The sequence below is a fragment of the Mustela putorius genome, unplaced genomic scaffold (assembly GCF_011764305.1).
Source record: "Mustela putorius furo isolate JIRA1106 unplaced genomic scaffold, ASM1176430v1.1 tig00000788_pilon_pilon_pilon, whole genome shotgun sequence".
Taxonomy (NCBI): Eukaryota; Metazoa; Chordata; class Mammalia; order Carnivora; family Mustelidae; genus Mustela; species Mustela putorius.
Genome location: NW_025421481.1, coordinates 4,512,401 through 4,531,172, shown reverse-complemented (window position 1 = coordinate 4,531,172; position 18,772 = coordinate 4,512,401). Strand labels below are relative to the sequence as shown.

At 36.4% G+C, this 18,772-nt stretch overlaps 1 protein-coding gene across 1 annotated transcript in view; it reads left to right on the top strand.

Moving 5' to 3' along the window:
* UTP20 (UTP20 small subunit processome component) overlaps positions 1-18,772 on the top strand; it is a 96,958-nt gene that overhangs the window by 62,072 nt on the left and 16,114 nt on the right. The window contains exons 36-47 of the mRNA XM_045084792.1: positions 1,014-1,169; positions 1,440-1,580; positions 2,453-2,590; positions 6,021-6,160; positions 6,368-6,450; positions 8,970-9,259; positions 10,319-10,458; positions 10,686-10,842; positions 15,192-15,290; positions 16,174-16,341; positions 17,716-17,882; positions 18,592-18,733. Coding sequence (XP_044940727.1) covers positions 1,014-1,169; positions 1,440-1,580; positions 2,453-2,590; positions 6,021-6,160; positions 6,368-6,450; positions 8,970-9,259; positions 10,319-10,458; positions 10,686-10,842; positions 15,192-15,290; positions 16,174-16,341; positions 17,716-17,882; positions 18,592-18,733 — 1,821 coding nt within the window. The remainder of the gene's footprint in view (positions 1-1,013; positions 1,170-1,439; positions 1,581-2,452; positions 2,591-6,020; positions 6,161-6,367; positions 6,451-8,969; positions 9,260-10,318; positions 10,459-10,685; positions 10,843-15,191; positions 15,291-16,173; positions 16,342-17,715; positions 17,883-18,591; positions 18,734-18,772) is intronic.

Sequence of the window (18,772 nt, the reverse complement as noted above, 5' to 3'; positions counted from 1 at the left end):
ATGATTATGTAATATATGAAAAAGTAATCTCCCCGTTTGGGTCTGATTCTTCATATTTCATATCAAATTCTAGCACAAAGAATTCCAAATCACTGCCTGCTTAGCTGAGTTAGCAATACTTGCTCCACATTCACTACCTACATTGCTCACCCTAGGAATTGGAGCACAACTAACCAAAATTATACCAGCCAACTCTGTCGTTTTCAGTTACCACATGATACTGAATATTGAAAACAAGATTTAGTGAATCTTTTATTCTGTTTGCTTTGGGAAATAAAACTAATCAAAAAGTCTATTGCATCTTATTTTCCAAATCAGAGTGTGACTTCTCAGTAAGCATGATTTTTCAGTTATTTACTACAGGACTACCTCATTTTATTAGGCTTTGCAGATACTGTGTTTTTTGGTTTTGGCATTTTTTTTTTTTTTTTTTTTTTTACAAATTGAAGGTTTGTGACAACCCTTCTTTGAACAAGTCCTATCAGTGCCATTTTCCAACAGCATTTGTTTATTTTATATCTCTGTGTCATATCTTGGTGATTCTCCTAATATTTTTTCATTATGATTATTTATCACAATGATCTGCGAGCAGTGATTATGATGCACTAAAATAACAGATGATAGTATTTTTTAATTAAGGCATGTACCTTGTTTTTTTAGGCATAATGCTATTACACACTTAATAAATTATAGAATAGTGTAAACATACCTTTTATATGTACTGGGAACCCAAAAAATTCATTTGTTCATTTCACTCACTTTATTACGATTTTCATTTTGATCTGGTGGTCTGGAACCAAAGTCACAAGATCTCTGAGGTATGCGTGCATATTCCTCACAGCCCTACATTTAGTTCTTCCTTAGATGTGATGTACTTGGGGAACATTTCTTAGGAGGGATCTTTACATAGAGGAGTATCAACATTTTATAAACTGCTCATTGGGAAATAATATTCCATATTATAGTTATTACACAGAATAACTTTGTTTTGTTTTGTTTTTTCTTGTTTCGAGTTAGGAGACATGTCTTTAAGTGATAATGCCAGCATGTGCCTGATGAGTATCATCAAAAAGTTAGCTGCCCTGAATGTCACGGAGAAAGAATATAGGGAAATCATTCATCGTTCACTCCTGGAGAAGTTGAGGAAAGGATTGAAGAGCCAGACAGAGGTATTGTGTTTACAATGGGAATGTTTTATGTTAAAAGAAAATTGTAAACATTATAGTGGTTTTTTTTCTGTGTTTCTTTACATTATCTAGAAAGCAAATTCTTTTATTTTTATTTTTTTAATTTTTTTAAATTTAATTTTATTTTTTTCCAGCTCCAAAAATTCATTGTTTATGCACTATACCCCAGTGCTCCATGCAATACGTGCCCTCCTTAATACCCACCAAATTCTTTTAAAAAAAAATTTGTTTTTCTCAATTTGGCATTTGCAGAATATACAACAGGATTATACCACAGTGCTTTCCTGTTTAATTCAAACCTTTCCAGATCAACCAGAATTTAAAGACTTGGTACAGCTCACTGATTGCCATGATCCAGAAATGGACTTCTTTGAGAATATGAAGCATATTCAGGTAGAAAACACTTTCGTGTTGAGTTCTTTTTTCCTGCCTATAAATTAAGCATCTCAGGGGTGCCTGGGTGGCTCAGTGGGTTAAAGCCTCTGCTTCAGGTTACCTGGATGGCTCAATGGGTTAAAGCCTCTGCCTTCAGCTCAGGTCATGATCCCAGAGTCCTGTGATCAAGCCCCACATTGGGCTCTCTGCTCTGCGGGGAGCCTGCTTCCTCTTCTCTCTCTGCCTGCCTCTCTCTGTCTACTTGTGATCTCTGTCTGTCAAATAAACAAGTAAATAAAATCTTTAAAAATAAATAAATAAAGCCTCTGCTTTCAGCTCAGGTCATGATCCTGGGGTTCTGGGATTGAGCCCCGCATCAGGTTCTCTGCTCAGCAGGGAGCCTGCTTCCTTCTCTCTGCCTGCCTCTCCGCCTACTTGTGATCTCTGTCTGTCAAATAAATAAATAAAATAGTTTTTTTTTTTTAATAAGCACTTCAAACTGTTCTATCTGATTTAAAAAGATATATTTTACTTTTCCAAAAAGTTTTGAGCCTCTCATTCCTTGGTCTTCGTGATTGTCAGTCAGATTAGCATAGGAAATGATCAATTTTCCTAGGGTCTGTTTTCTTTCATGGTATCATAAACCACAATAATAGTGTCACATTTCTTTGCCATTTCCTAAGTATATAAATGCTTTAGGATCCTTTGTTAAACAAATGCTATGGATTATATCTCTGGAAGCAAATCAAGGCACAGGTGTTTGTTCATGTAACACATGGACTGTATTTCACTCCTTTAATCTTTTCGTGGAATAATAACATGATACTGAAATGGAGCTGGTTGTAGGTGAGTGTATTCAGTAACTAATTCTTATTTTATCTAACTCATAGATCCACAGACGAGCAAGAGCCTTGAAGAAACTGGCAAAACAACTAATGGAAGGCAAAATTGTCCTGTCTTCTAAATCTCTTCAGAATTTTATCATGCCTTATGCCATGACTCCAATTTTTGACGAGAAAATGCTCAAGGTAGGACATTAGATCAGGGAAACCATTAAACATCTACCTATACCATGACGTACATATGGGGTTGTGACATTCATATTGATGTCAACACAATTAGAGGCTTAAAATAGTTCTGAAGCCCTGAGAATGGTACTTGGCACATAGTAAATGCTCTGTAAATAGTAGCTTTAATCTTTATTTTCACTATTATTAGCCCAAAGAGGCCAACCACAAAATAGTTCCCCTCATAGAAATAAATGATCACATTACTAACATAGCATACTTTTATTTTTGTATTATAGGACTTAATTCTGATAATTACCAAAATCATTGTTTTCCCAAATGGCTCATAAGAAAGGAAGTTAAACAATAACTACCTTTTCTTTAGCACTATACCAGATACAGGAACTATTCTAAGTACTTAACATAATCTTACTTCATCTTCATCATAGCTTAACCCTATAGGTGCTGTTGTCACTATTTTACAGGAAAGTAAACTGGGAATAAGTGAGGTATTTAACTTTCTCAAAGACATACAGAATGAGAATCTGTATTTGAACTTAGGACTCTCTTCATTATTATACTACATAGTGCCAAAAACAGTGTTGTGCACATTGTAAGGCCTTAATATTTATTGTTTAGATTGATGAAATACAACACCCAAAAATTCAAGTCTAATTGAGGTGATACCAGGAGTTGTGACTTGAATTTATAGTGTGTTGACCACATGGTATTGTGCAAAGTTAGGTTTCCCCTGTTGTTTCAAAAATTTTTAAAGAATTACCTAGGTAGGGGCACCTGGATGGCTCAGTGGGTTAAGCCTCTGCCTTCAGCTCAGGCCATGATCTCAGGGTCCGGGGATTCAAGCGCCACATCTGGGCTCTCTGCTTGGCAGGGAGCCTGCTTCCCTCTCTCTCTCTATCTTTCTCTCTGCCTGCCTCTCTGCCTACTGGTGATCTCTCTGTCAAATAAATAATAAATAAAGTCTTTAAAAAAAAAATAAGTAAATAAAAAACATTTTTATAAGAAGAATTAACTAAGTAAATGAAAGAATACTCCCCAAAATTCCAGTTTAAAGAGTTAGTAAGCCCAGCCAACTTATACTTTGATGGCAGTAAAATAGGAAAGAGGTGTAGATGGAAAAAATAAATTATATTTAGTTTTGGTTGATGTTAACATGGTATACCCTTTTTGTGTTTTATTTTTAACATATTTGTGACTTTTTGATTTACTGTTAATTTCTGGTAGATAGCATATAACTGAGTCTTGGCAGTTTTGTCAAATCTGACAACCTCTGCCTTTTAATTGGTTTTAGGCCATTTACATTTAATATCAGTATTAATATGGTTAGGTTTAAATTGTTGATGTTTTTATTTATTTTCCATTTGTCCCTCTTTATTCTTTCCTTGTATGGAATTAATTGGATTTTTTTTAATGATTTTATTTTATCTCTATTGACTTACCAGTTATCATGTAGCTATTTTTATATAGGTTTTGGCTTTACATCAGTTTTAAATGACACTATCCATCGTTATTTTTGGTTTAAACAGTCAATTATTGGAGTGCCTGGGTGGCTCAGTCACTTAAGTGTCTGCCCTCAGCTCAGGTCATGATCTCAGGGTCCTGGGACTGAGTCCTACGTCTCCCTCCTTGCTCAGTGGGGAGCCTGCTTCTCCCTCTACCCCTCTCCCTGCTCGCCTTCTCTCTCTCTTTCTCTCAAATAAAGAAAATCTTTTTAAAAAATAGCCAATTATCTTTTAGAGAGAGCTTTCAAAATAAGGAAAGATCTTTTATATTTGCTTACATATTTGTGATTTCTGGTCACTTCCAGTTAATTACAGTTTTCCAGTCATTCCTTTGGGTAGATCCAGACATATTCCTGTTTCATTTTACTCCTAACAGGAAGACCTCCTTCAGATTTTTTTTTGTGGCACGGGTCACTAATGATGAGGTCTTTCAGTTCGTATTTGTCTTTTCTCATTTTTGCTCTTATAGGTAATGTTTCTAGGTATGGAATTCTAGATTGACAGTTATTTTTTTTTCCTTTCTTTTCTTTAAAGAGAATTGCTCTACTGTCTTCTGGTTTATATCACTTCCAACAAAAAGTCATTCCTATCTTTATTCTTCCTAGTGTAATGTACCCTTTTTTTTCAGCCTGCCTTGAAATTTTTCTCTTTATCACTGGTTTTAAGCCATTTGATTACAATGTGCCTTAGTGTAGTTTTCTTCATGTTTCTTTTGCTTGGGCTTTATTGAGCTTCTTGGAGCTACTGAGTTGTAGTGTTCTTCAAATTTGTAAATTTTTGGCCATTATTTTTTCAAGAATACTTTGGGTCCCCTTCTTGCTTTTGGAGACCCCACTATATATTAGGCCACTCAGAATTGTTCCAAACACACTGAGACTCTTCTTTTTTTTCTTTTCTTTTTTTTTTCCCCCATTACTTTTTTTTTCTAGGTTTCATTTTGTTTTACTTTTGTATCACTGTGTCTTCAGGTTCGTTAATCTTTTTTTCTTCCGAGTCTAATCTGCTTTTAATCCCATCTAGTGTGTCTTCCCTCCCAGAACTGTCTTTTCCATTTCTAGACATTCAGTTTGGGCCTTTTTTATACCTTACCTCTTTCTCTCTAACATGTTCTTGCTTTCCTGTCCCTTCTTGATCTTATGGAATGTAATTTTATCATATGTCTTACTGCCTTTGTCTACTATTTGTCTATCATATGTGTCATTTTGGGGTCTATTTCAATTGGTTGATTTCTCTTCTTGTGAGAGGTATTTTTCTGCTTCTTGGTATGCCCGTGCAACTTGCCTCTCCTTGTAGCTCTCTCTTCTCTGGTGCTCTGCCCTGTGGTCTCTAGCTGCCACAGCCTCAACTCTGTCTCCTTGCATTAGGGAGACCACTGAGCCCCTTTTGAGTTTCTCCTCTTGTGCTGCAACACTGTGAATTAGGGCAATTATAAGACACGCTTCATTTGTTACCTTTCTGTCAGGGAAGACTGAACTGTGTTGTTTGATGTCCAGAGTCTGAAAACTGCTATTTCATATATTTTTGTTTAAGATAGTTTAAGTCCAGTCCCTGTTCTCTATGATGGCATGAAAGAGATGTCTCCAGTGCAGTGTACTGTTGAATGTTGAGCTGTGCATTAAAGTTAACTTTAGTATTTGTCAACTTTTACACTTGAATTTACTTCATTTATTGTTTGTAGACTTGAACCCATCAGAGAGGTCTGAGTGGGAAAAAACCCAAAGTGTATTAATATCCTTTAAAGTACAGTGTCATTCCTTTAATTGATAGTGCCTTTTCTTAGAGCTAGGGGGAAAATGGAGTATACTTTGGGCATTCCTTCCTTATAATTACTGATCATCTACTGTCTAAGCTTTTTAATGTATGAAATTAGCTCTTGTGTTTTGTTGGCAAATGTTATTCTATGTTGATGATCTTGATTTGTTTTACAGCATGAAAATATAACCATTGCTGCCTCAGAAGTTATTGGAGCTATTTGCAGACATCTTTCTTGGTCAGCATATATATATTACTTGAAACATTTCATTCATGTTTTACAGACAGGACAGATCAATCAAAAGTTGGGTGTCAGGTATGTATGGTCAAACTTCTTATTTTTGTTTTGTTTTTAAAATATCAGCATTGTATTATTTCTTGAAGTGGTCTTACTAATCTCAGTTTACTTACAGCTTGTATTAATGAGGTTATGCTAATGTTTGTAGGTCTTCAAATGTTTCCTTTTGATCATCAAATGATGTGAATCAAACAAACATTTCTGTGTACCTTCTTTTTTTAACAGTTTGCTAGTAATAGTGTTAGAAGCATTCCACTTTGATCACAAAACTCTTGAAGAACAAGTAAGAAAAATCCAGAATGATGAAAGTAAGTTTTTAAAACTTCTTTACTAAATTTTCATTCTATTCTTGGATAACTGATGATGATGAATTAAAGTTAGCAAAATTCAGCTTACCACCTTTTTCTACAGTGACCAGTGAATGAGTCAGGAGGAAGTTAAAGCAGATGCTTTGAGTATTTGTGTAAAAATTTATTTAAGAATAGAGAAGGCCAGTCTAAATTGTATGATTAAAAAAATGAGCTGTAGATTATTTATATAGAAACCCAGTTTTACCACCTGCATTATGGAAAGAACATTAAGCAACAGATCCAAGAAAGCATAAGATAAGAATTTAAAGCAGAGTGATAATTAATGAAATATAAAGTAGATACAATAAGAAAAGTTCATCAAAGCTAAAAATAGATATTTGAAAAGATTATAAATTGGCAAAGCTCTGTCAAAATTTGTCAGTGAAAATAGAAGGCATAATAAACAACATTGGGAATTTTAAAAGGTCATAGTTAAATGAAAAAGGTAAAATAATGTTATGATCTATGTACTTATAAATTTGAATACTTGCATGAGACATAAAAATTCTTAGAAAAATAAAATACAGGGGCACCTGGGTGGCTCAGTCATTAAGTGTCTGCCTTCAGTTCAGGTCATGATTCCAGAGTCCTGGGATCGAGCCCTGCATCGGGCTCCTTGCTCAGCGGGAAGCCTGCTTCTACCTCTCCCACTCCCCCTGCTTGTGTTCCCTCTCTCACTGTCTCTCTCTCATTCTGTCAAATAAATAAATAAACTTAAAAACAAAAATACAAAATCTGGCTTTAGAAGAAATAGAAAATCTGGATGCATCTCTAACCACCAAAGAAATTGACTCTGTAGTTAAAAGCCATCTTCTGGGACGCCTGGGTGGCTCAGTTGGTTAAGCAGCTGCCTTCGGCTCAGGTCATGATCCCGGCGTCCTGGGATTGAGTCCCACATCGGGCTCCTTGCTTGGCGGGGAGCCTGCTTCTCCCTCTGCCTGCCACTCTGTCTGCCTGTGCTTGCTCTCGCTTCTCTCTCTATGACAAATGAATAAATACAATCTTTAAAAAAAAAAAAAAACATCTTCTAATGAAAATACCATTGTTCACTCTGTTTTATAGGGAGGCTCTACAAATATTTAAGGACTCAATAATTTCAACCTATGCCTGTCATTTTAGATGATAGATAGAGGAGGCCTCCACTAACTCATGAAGTTGGTATAGTTGGTTAATGGAATTTAACATATTAACATCCAAAAAGCATGTGGTCTTCTAAAGAGACACAAGGGAAATAGTTGATTAAATTCAGCATCTATTCATGATACCAGATGAGAACTGATTAGAAATTTCCTTAACCTGTTAAAAGAAAAGAATGAACACTTAAATGGACCAGTGGGCTAATTATTTTTGCTAAAGACATTGAAATATTCTGGCCCTCAGTTTGCACGACTCTAGCATTCCTTCCTATTCAGAATTTTCTAATTCTATGATTCATAGTAAAATCACTATAGAGTCACACTAATTAATAACAAAGACTGGCTTGAATTTGTAGGCACTATGTGTGTTTTAAACCACTAATATACTAAACTAAAGCCCCTTAACAGTTTTTCTTCAGGCAGTGGAATCTACATTTTGTAATTTTGCATAAACAGAAACATTAAAAATTAAAATACTTTATTTGCTTAACTATCTCTTTTCTTCTTAGATATGTTTGGAGTATTTATTGAGCACCTACTATGACCTGGGCTTTTAAAGACATTGTCTTATTTGTTCTTATAAAAATCTTAAAAGAATCTTAGTTGGTAGTTACCCCATTATTTTTTATATAAAAAATTACAATTCAGAAATGTAAAGGAATATGGTAAGTATAAAGCTATATGGCCAGTAAACAAAATAAAGACTAATAGCTGCCATTTTTGAAAGTTAGTGAAGTGTCAGAAACATATTTTGGGTGCATTGTTGACTTTATCTCATTTAACCATCATAGTAGTCTTATAAGGTAGATGACATCTCCATCTTATTGATAAAGAATACAAAGCCTACTCTGGTCACATGGCTTGTTAGCAGAGCCAAGCCTGGACTTGCTTCACAGTACTGTACTGCCTAATTTTCTTTAATAAACTGAACCCTATAATCAGGGACATTTCCACATGAGAACTCTTGGCTGCCATTATGATTTTCATGCTCATGAGTATAGGTTTTTGTTTTTGGAAATCCCCAACCACAGTACTTTGGAAGCTTTTTTTTTTTTTTTTAAGACCCCCCCCCCCCGCTGGCCTAGTCGCCTCACATATTCCTGCACTTGCTCTTCCACCCTCATAATTGTGAGTTTACTTGTCTCTATTTGTCATTAGGCTCCAAACTGTAAGACACCAAAACACCATAACCCTCACATTTAGTGCTCTTTCCTCAGCACTTATCTTGCCTACCTGTAGTGATGATTCGTTTTTATTAGATGTTGGTGGGAAAGACTGTGTGACAAATTGTGTTGTTTCCTTACTTGATGTAAGGTGACTTTTGTTGTTTACTCAACATAGATGCAATAGAAGTGATTGAGTTGCCGGAGCATGAAACCATGGAATTAGAGCAAATGGATGAGGAAGAGAAGGAAAACAAATGTAAGAGTTTGTCAGACGACAGCAAAGAATTGCAAAATCCCGATCCACCTGATTGTGAAGAGACATCAGCTAGAGAACCTGAGTGTATCTCGGGGTCCATCTCTTTCCTTCCTCGGAATAAGGAAGAATTGGAGAGAACAATTAAAAATATCCAAGGAACCATAACTGGGGATATCCTGCCCAGGCTACATAAATGCCTGGCATCTACGGTAATCATTCTGTTTGGGACACAGGATGTCTGAGTGAAACTGGGTGTTTGGGGGGCCCTGTCAGGCTGAGGCTCCTAAACTGTTATTGACTTCAGCCTTGGGATTTTTCTTTTTCCTCAGCATTTCACAGCTTACCTCCCTTGATTTGTCTCATCATCTTTAGGTTCATCTCCTGCTGCAGCTAAGCAGTGGTGTTTCTTTGTTATGGTTTTCATATGGTAGACATACGCTTTCTATCTCCAAAGCAGTTAATTAGATGACTCTCATTTCCAAAAAAAGAAAAGGTTTTTAAAAATCAGAATATGTTTCCCTTTACAACATCTTGGCTACTTTTCTGCTGTTCACAGTTCATCTTCTTCCTGGTTAACAGGTATAACATTTAGCTGTGGATTCTCAATAAGTCAGAGCCTTTCCTTCTCAGTGTAAAACATGGATTGGCAAACTGTGGTCCATGGACTATATCTGGCCTGCAGCCTGTTGTAGATGAAGTTTTATTGCAACACAGTTACACTCATTGTTTTACATATTGTCTAATTCAGCTTTTGTGTTACTGCAGCAGAATTGAGTAGCTTCAGCAGAGACCCTAAAGCCCAAAATGCTTATTTATTAGACCCTCTACAGAAGTTTTCCAGCCCCTGGTATAAAATATTAAATAGATTACTTTGTATATTTGTAAATATAACTTCTTATTTGAGGCACTGTATTTCTTATATACCAACAGTGTCATTCAAAGTCTGGAAAAATCCCAATTGATACAGATTTCTTATGATTTTTATATATTTCATAGCAGTCTTAATCTAAATCAGTGAAAATATGGCTTTACATTTTTCTGGTTACTCCTTTGGAAAACATTTTCTTATTCCTACTAGTTTTATAAATTTTAGATGATTATTCTCAAATTGCATAATTTAATTTGTTTTTTAAGACAGTAGTTGTGGAAATGTAATGTAATGAAATAAGATGTATCAAAAGAGCTTACTCTTTAAATGCAAGGTTGCATGTTTGCAGGTCCCTGATCCATTTATTTCTATTTTAGTTTAACCTAAATTTTTCTTACAGACTAAAAGGGAAGAAGAACACAAGCTCATAAAATCCAAGGTTGTGAATGATGAGGAAGTAGTTCGAGTTCCTTTAGCTTTTGCCATGGTTAAACTAATGCAGTCCCTTCCACAGGAAGTTATGGAAGCTAATCTGCCAAGGTAATATTGTGTGACATATTAGAAAAGTTCAATGAAACTCAAAAATTGGTTCTTTCTTCCTGACTCTTAAATCTCTTTTGTGAGGAAGAGGAGAAGTACTGTCACAATTTGCTGTGATTTCAGATTTTAATTGGGAAATTTGGGTACTGAATAAGAGACCAAAGGATGGTTGTATTTTTATTTGCATCTGTATTTAGACTAGTCCTTTTCAACTTTTCATTTTCTAGTATTTTGTTGAAAGTGTGTGCCCTCCTCAAGAACAGAGCACAGGAAATCAGAGACATTGCACGCAGCACTCTAGCAAAAATCATAGAAGATCTGGGTGTGCACTACCTACAATATATTTTAAAAGAATTACAGACTACCCTTGTCCGTGGATATCAGGTAAATTGTATTATGTGCCTTATATTCATTCAGTTTGGACTGAAATTCAAATATTTACAATTTGAACACTCTAAGTGGTAATGCTTTTGGCTCTGTCTTCATTAAAGTTGATCCACTGTGGTAGCAATCAAGAATATTCACAAGTTTCTAATTTTAAAAATCTATGTTTTAAGAAAACTATATTTGATTTTTATAGACACTTCTAGGCCTGGGTTATATAACCTTTTTTCCCAAATCATTTGATATACCAAGTTTTGTATTTTTTGAGTTCTTAAAAATACTTTTGTTGAATCCATGTCAAATGTATTAACAAAAATGTAAATAATAAAGCACATATACCAAAAAATAATAATAATAAATTAAAAATTAATAAAAATAAAGAACATATACATTTGTTTCAGGTTGAACCATATAAGTAATAAAAGTAATAGGATCTCTAGGTGGAATAACAAAGCTCTTTGAGTAGTGACATGGCTGGTTAGCTACTCCCAAGTTTGGATCTTGGACAAGCACCATCAGCAACACCTGGGAGCTTGTTAGAAATGCACAATTTAGGGGCACCTGGATGACTCAGTGGGTTAAAGCCTGTGCCTTCGGCTCAGGTCACGATCCCAGGGTCCTGGGATGGAGCCCCACATCAGGGTCTCTGCTTAACAGGGAGCCTGCTTCTCTCTCGCTCTCTGTCTGTCAAATAAATAAATAAAATCTTAAAAAAAAAAATGCACAATTTAGAGCCCTACACCTGATCTAACTATCTGCATTTCAGTAAGACCCCTGAGTGATCTCGAGTTTGAGAAACACTGTAGCTTGTTCTTTTCAAGTACCCAGTCAAGACTCCTGGTAGTTAGCCTTACTTCTGTACCTGAATTTGCTCAAAGATAAGCTTCCTGTTCTATAGGTTTTAAACCTAACACACTAAAAATATCAGTCTCTCTTTGTATAATTTTTTGATGGTTGCTCTAGGAATTACCATATACATACATACTTTTAATATTCTACTTAGAATCAGTATTTTATGACTTCAAGTGGAATATAAAAATCTTACCACCATATGGAACCCTTTACCCTTTTTTTATTTTATAGTCGTTTGTCTGTTACCTATATATTGAAAAATTTATCAAGCAGTGATCGAGTTATTTCTTATAATTGTCAAGCATATTTTAAAGAGCTCAAGAGGAAAAACAAATAGTCTATTAGTTTGCCCAGATATTTATCATTTCTGCTACTCTTCTTTCATTTCTGAATTTCCAGGTTTCTTTCTGGTAATTGTTTCCTTTCAAGTCTAAAGAACTTCTGTCATCAGGGGCACCTGGGTGGCTCAGTGGGTTAAGCCACTGCCTTCGGCTCAGGTCATGATCTCAGGGTCCTGGGATCGAGTCCCACATCGGGCTCTCTGCTCAGCAAGGAGCCTGCTTCCCTCTCTCTCTCTCTCTGCCTGCCTGTCTACTGTGATCTCTCTCTGTCAAATAAATAAATAAAATCTTTTTAAAATAAATAAATAAATAATAAAGAACTGCCATCAGTCTTGTAGAGCAGGTATGACGGCAGCAGGTGCTCTTAGTTTTCTGTCATCAGACAGAAATTGACATCATTGACAATACTTTTCTTTCAGCACTTTAAAAATGTTGTATCACTTCCTTCTGGCCTTTCCTATGAATAATCCTATTATTCATATCATTGTCCCCCTCTAAGTAATGCATTGTTTTCTCCTCTGACTGCTTTTAAAGACTTTATCTTTGCCTTTATTTTCCAATATTTTGATTATGATATATCTGAGTTTGCCCTGTTTGAGATTTGCTGAGCTTCCTAACCAAATTTGGAACACTTTGAGCCATTATTTCTACATAAACTTTTCTGCACTGTACTCTGTCCTCTCCTGGAACTGCAATGAAATGAATATTAGACTTTGTTTTTTTGTTTGTTTTTTTTTAAGATTTTATTTATTTATTTGACAGAGATCACAAGTAGGCAGAGAAGCAGCAGAGAGAGAGGAGAAAGCAGGCTCCCTGCTGAGCAGGGATCCCTGCTGGGATCATGACCTGAGCGGAAGGCAGAGGTTTTAACCCACTGAGCCACCCAGGCGCCCCCATTAGACTTTCTATTTTTGTCCCATTGGTTCTTGAGGCCCTGTTCGTGTTTTTTTATTTTTTCAGTTCTTCCTGGTTTTTTGGCATAAATTTTTATTGATTGTCTTCAAGTTCACTTACTCCCTTTTTCATCTCCATCCTGCTGTTGGGTCATCCAGTGAATTTCTTATTTTGGTTGTTGGGTTTTTAGTTCTAAAATTTACATTTCATTCTTTATATCTTCAGTTCTTTGCTAGCACTTTAGATTTCCGTTCATTTCAGTCCTCCGGGTAGAAAGCTAGGGCTTTATTGCTCCCACTCTGCCATGGGGCCAAGCGGTGGTGAAACAGAGAGAAGAGCAGCTAGAGTTGGCTGCTCTCAGCATGCGCTTCCGCTGAGGCAGAGGAAGGTCCCCTCCCTCAGAGTTGTGGCTCCTGCCAGTTGCCATTTCTAGTCCCTTGCCACCACCACCACTATAGGATTGTAGGGGCTGGGGTGTGGAAGAACGGAAAAAAGAAAGAAAAAAACAAACAGGGATTCCTGTCCTCTCTTAGAGCATTCTGTGTTCCTACTCGTACTCATCAAGCCATGGGGCTTCTCCTGGAGTTCCCTGCGTCCCGGCATCCACTTCATGTTAGCTGAGGGATCCTTTTTTTTTTTTTTTTAATTTATTTGACAGAGATCACAAGTAGGCAGAGAGGCAGGCAGAGAGAGAGAGAAAGAGAGGGAAGCAGGCCCCCTGCTGAGCAGAGAGCCTGATGCGGGGCTCGATCCCAGGACCCTGAGATCATGACCTGAACTGAAGGCAAAGGCTTAACCCACTGAGCCACCCAGGTGCCTCTAGCGGAGGGATACTGAACAGAAACAGTGATAAATGCCCTGCAAGTTTGATGGTGCTGGTGTTCTGGTGTTCTTCCTCAGTAGCTATTCCATGCCCCTTTTCCAGGTGTTACAGCTGCTCTCAGTGGGAGAGACAGAGCAGTGTGTGCTTTCTCCATCTTACATGGAGTCAGAGCCCTAGTCAGTACTCATTTTTATTCTTTTCATTCAGCCAGCATTTATTTCATGGCTGCTTTATGTGATGTACTGTGTTAGGCCTGAGCATAGAAGGATAAATACAATATATCTCTGTCTTTTGGATTTATTCACATTTGAATGGAGCACCTGAGATACTTAAATGAATAACCCTTTTTTTTCTAACCACCTGTTTTTTAAGTCCATTCCATGATTTGTTAAAATAACTAAAATAGTGATGGGAGAACAACTAGTTTGAGTTTTAATGTTAATTGTGTAGACACTGTCAAAAGTGTATTCTTGAAATGTCGTTCTTCATCCCCCACAAAAGGACTTTTAAGTATAAAGCTCTCAGCAAACATTTTAAGTATATAAAAGTACATGAAGATCTCCAGTAGATATATATGAAATTATGCCTTTAGAATCCAATCGTGGGGTACCTGGCTATCTCAGTTAGTATAGCATACAACTCTTGATCTTAGGGTTGAGTGTGAGCCCCATGTTGGGTGTAGAGATTACTTAAAAAATAAAATCAAATCTGTATTTTGATAACCAATTATGTACTGACAACCAATTATTTTTCCTTAGCCTTTGATCATTATCTGACATTCACTGTGATTATTTTATAGCATTAGAAGCAGCATAAAGAATGCAAAAAGCTTGAGAGGCAACATAACATAGTGATACAGAGCAGAGGCTCTGGCATGGGTCTATACGGTTTCAAATCCTGACTCTCCTCCCCATGCAACCTGTGGCAAGTTACTTGATCTCTCTGTGCCTCAGCTTCCCTCTCTGAAAAGTGATGATAATATAGCACCTACACCATAGATATAGTAAATGAGAATTAAAGGATTTAATACATCTATGTGTTGTTAATACAACAATATTAATAGCCAACAGTAAGCTCTTAGAAATGTTAGCTATGGTTACTGTTAAGGGCAAAAATGTGTTTCCTTCAGAACAGCTTTGGATTGCACTCAACATTGGCAAGCTCCTTAATTCACAAGTTGGTTTTTAAAGTTCAAGGCTTTTGTGCCTTTCTTTATAAATCAGTGGCCTAGTTTAGTCACAGTAGTAGAGCCCAAGCACGGTAATGTTCAAAATGATCATTTGGTTAAAGTCTCTTACATGGTGATACTTGTCAAAGCTTCTCCCTACAGTAATGACAGATACTACTCTAAGTGGTCTCTGCAGTACATCTTAGATCTTACTTTTTTCCTCGTGTGGTATGCTTCACCATTCATATTCTTACTGTGCATTTCATTTTAGGTCCATGTGCTGACTTTCACTGTTTACATGTTGCTTCAAGGCCTCACCAACAAGCTACAAGTTGGGGATTTGGACTCTTGTTTAGATATAATGATTGAGGTAAGATTTAGAAAAAGGAAGTTCCACTGTTTTTTTTTTACTGGGCAAAGGACACAAAATCAGTTCACAAATTAAGAAATAATTATAGCCTTCAGAAATGAAAATAATGTACAGTTTTATCTCTTAGATTAGCAGAGATTTAAAAAGCTGATCAAATGGTGTGAGATGGGCACTCTGCCATTGCTAGTAGATCATGAGTTTTGGTATAACCTTTCTGGAAAGAACACTAATGTTGTGTGTCAGAAGCTTTAAAATAAGCAAAAATTTCAACTACTTCCAAGAATCTGTTTTAAAGGAATAGTCAGAGATATATTTAGTCTGGGGTTTATATAAAAGTATAGAGCTTTACCTATAATAATGAAAAATAGAATAATGAAAAATTAATAACAATCAATTTTTAAAATTGGATGATGTGATAATTGGGGGGGGTTAAAAAGAAACTAAATTTGCCACACAGTCTTTGTTCATTCATTTAAAAAAATGTAGATACTTAAAAGCATTTTGAATTAAATATATCAGTCTTGATAATTAAGTTGCAAATATCATATGAGTTTTTTAAGGAGAAATTACTCTTCGGTAAATCAAACAAGAATATCAAAGAAGTGCCTGTCTATATATTCTATAATTATGTATGTAAATCTATATAGTATTCTTCTTTTGTTTCCCCTTAGAAATAACCCTTCAGGTGTCTCTGTATTTGCTTGTCTTTCAGTAATTGGTCCCTGAACTACCATGAAAAAGTGAAATCTAATAGGAATTCCTACCATCCAATTTCAGTCCTGTAAAAACTTGCTTTCCCCTGATCTAGATGTATCAGAGACTGCTTATGTTGACGTATCTTGCTGATTGCATTTAATTGCTATTTGGCTTTTTTCTCTCAAAGATTTTTAACCATGAGTTGTTCGGTGCCATTGCTGAAGAGAAGGAAGTGAAGCAGATCCTCTCCAAAGTCATGGAGGCACGAAGAAGCAAGAGTTATGATTCCTATGAAATCCTGGGCAAGTTTGTAGGGAAGGATCAGGTTACAAAACTTATTCTTCCATTAAAAGAGGTAAGGACTTGAATGTAATACAGGAGATCCCCACATTACATATCATGAGCTCTTGGAAGGAGCCATGCAGGATAAACCTTAATGCTGGATCTGACCACTGGGATTTCCTTTAGTGCTAAGAGCACCTGTACCATATAGCCACTAGCTGGCAGCCCTCGTTGGGCATTCTAAACCAAGAACCAGACTCCTAGATGTAAACCATGCAATGCAGAAGCAAAAAAATTGAAATGCAGGTGAACTTTATAGCTGGGTTAAGTCAGCAGCTAAGAACATAGCTTTTGTGGAGTCCGACTGCTAAGAGGGAGGAAAGTACATTTGTTGAACATGTATTATGTTCTAAGCATTGTTTCAGTATCACTTCTAATCTGCACAAGCACTCTGAGATCAACAGTACTTCTTTCATCTAACAGATAAGAAAATGCAGGTTCAGAAAGGTGGAGAAGTCGTGGTGAAGGAGGAAAATAAGGATTTAGCTGTAGATCTTTCCGTTCCAAAGCTCACCTTCTCTGCACTGTTTTCCTTCCGCCTCCTATTGGTCAGGGGCTGTAGTTTGCTGACCTTCGTAATGTTCTCTGTGCCTACCACAGGGGTGAGCACTCAGTAAATGTTAATAATTCCTTTTTTTTTTTTTTTACAATATTATGTACTAAAACCAGCACTATTTAATGACATGAATTAACCATAATTCCGAATGTTTTGGTGTTAGAGGAACTCTGTAATTGTTTCTACAATGCATTAATCTTATCTAAACCTAAGAATGTTAAATATGTCTTAAGGATGAAAAAGAGTCAACAGAATACAGTTTTCCGTGTATATTATCAAGTCCCTCCAAGGTAATTAAAGCTATTAATATCATGTCCTGTGCAAGGGAGTAGCTGTTACATGCTGAAGTATGTGTTGGGGTTGATGGTCCTGGATTCCCATTAAGTTTCTCTGATTTGGCCCAATGACTAATATCAAACCCTGAGGCGTGGCCATCACAGCACTTTATTAGTATGGTTTTAGATGAGTAATGACTGCATTTTGTAAATGTTGTGTATGTGTGTGTGCTTGCCTGTAACACACTTGGAGGGATGACATCTTCCAAGTGTTACTTCATTATCTCCAGCCCTGTGCCCTAAGGTCCCACCAAGAGAAAGCACAAGATCTCCAGAGGCACACTTGCTGCTGACAGTGGTTGTCTCTGGGATCGAGGTTATGTGTAAATAATACTTTGTATTTTCTGTTTGAAATTCTATTAAGAATGTTTCTTTTTTAATTAGGAGAAAACCAAACATATATTAAAACGTAAATACATATTTTAAAAACTACCATCATAACAAATAAAAATGTAATTCTGTTTTACCTTCACATGATATTTATGTTTGCCTCTAGATCTTACAAAATACTACAAGTTTAAAACTGGCCCGGAAAGTTCATGAAACCTTGCGCCGAATCATAGCAGGATTAATTGTAAATCAGGAGATGACGGCAGAATCCATTCTATTGCTCAGTTATGGTTTGGTCAGTGAAAATCTGCCCCTGTTAACAGAAAAAGAAAAGTAAGTTTGAAATAAAAGCAAAAACAAAAAAACTATCCTTAGGTGCTTGCTTCTGATAAGCCATTCAGTTCTTACTCGTAAGTGGATTAATTTAATAATTTACCTTAGTTGTGTGTGTGTGTGTGTGTGTGTGTGTGTGTGTGTAATTTGCCTGAGTTATAAGATGGTACTACTTTGTGGTGTTTGGGTTAACATCCTTCCAAGTGATAAATTTCACCTCAAGATTAGTTTCCCAGTAAAGGAATGAGTTAGCTGTGACAGCGGTTAGGTATTTTGGCACTTCTCTGAGACCATTTTTGTTTTATTTACTGAATCAAAGTTAGGATAGATTTTAAATATATTCTGATTATATATTTTTATATATATAAATATATACAGGTTAAACAGATTTTTAGATCTCAAAAGGTTTTAAAATACCTTCCTTTGGATTTTACTTCTGGGTTCTAAAAGAAACTTCTTGCCATATGTTTCAAAATTCAAACGGCATGTCCCCTTACTATTCATCTTAACTGTGTGTTTGTCAATCTGCTGTCTCTTTGTGAGACAACCTAAGAATCTCTGTGTTTCTTTATGGTTAAAGGAGAGAAAATGCCCACAGTGAACATCACATTACTTAGTGCTGCGCTCCAGTCACCAGGCAGGGCCACTGTAACTGCTTGGAATGCAGCACACAGTGTTCCTCTCCCTGTTTCTCCTTTGTGATTGACAGAAACGCAGCAGCTCCTGCACTGGATCCACGTCTCCCACCCGAGAGCTGTCTTCTGCTCCCCCCAACTCCAGTTCGAGGTGGGCAGAAAGCTGTTGTGAGCAGGAAAACCAACATGCACATATTTATTGAGTCCGGGCTTCAGGTGAGCATTAAAGTGCAATTTGCTACCCACAGTGAGTAT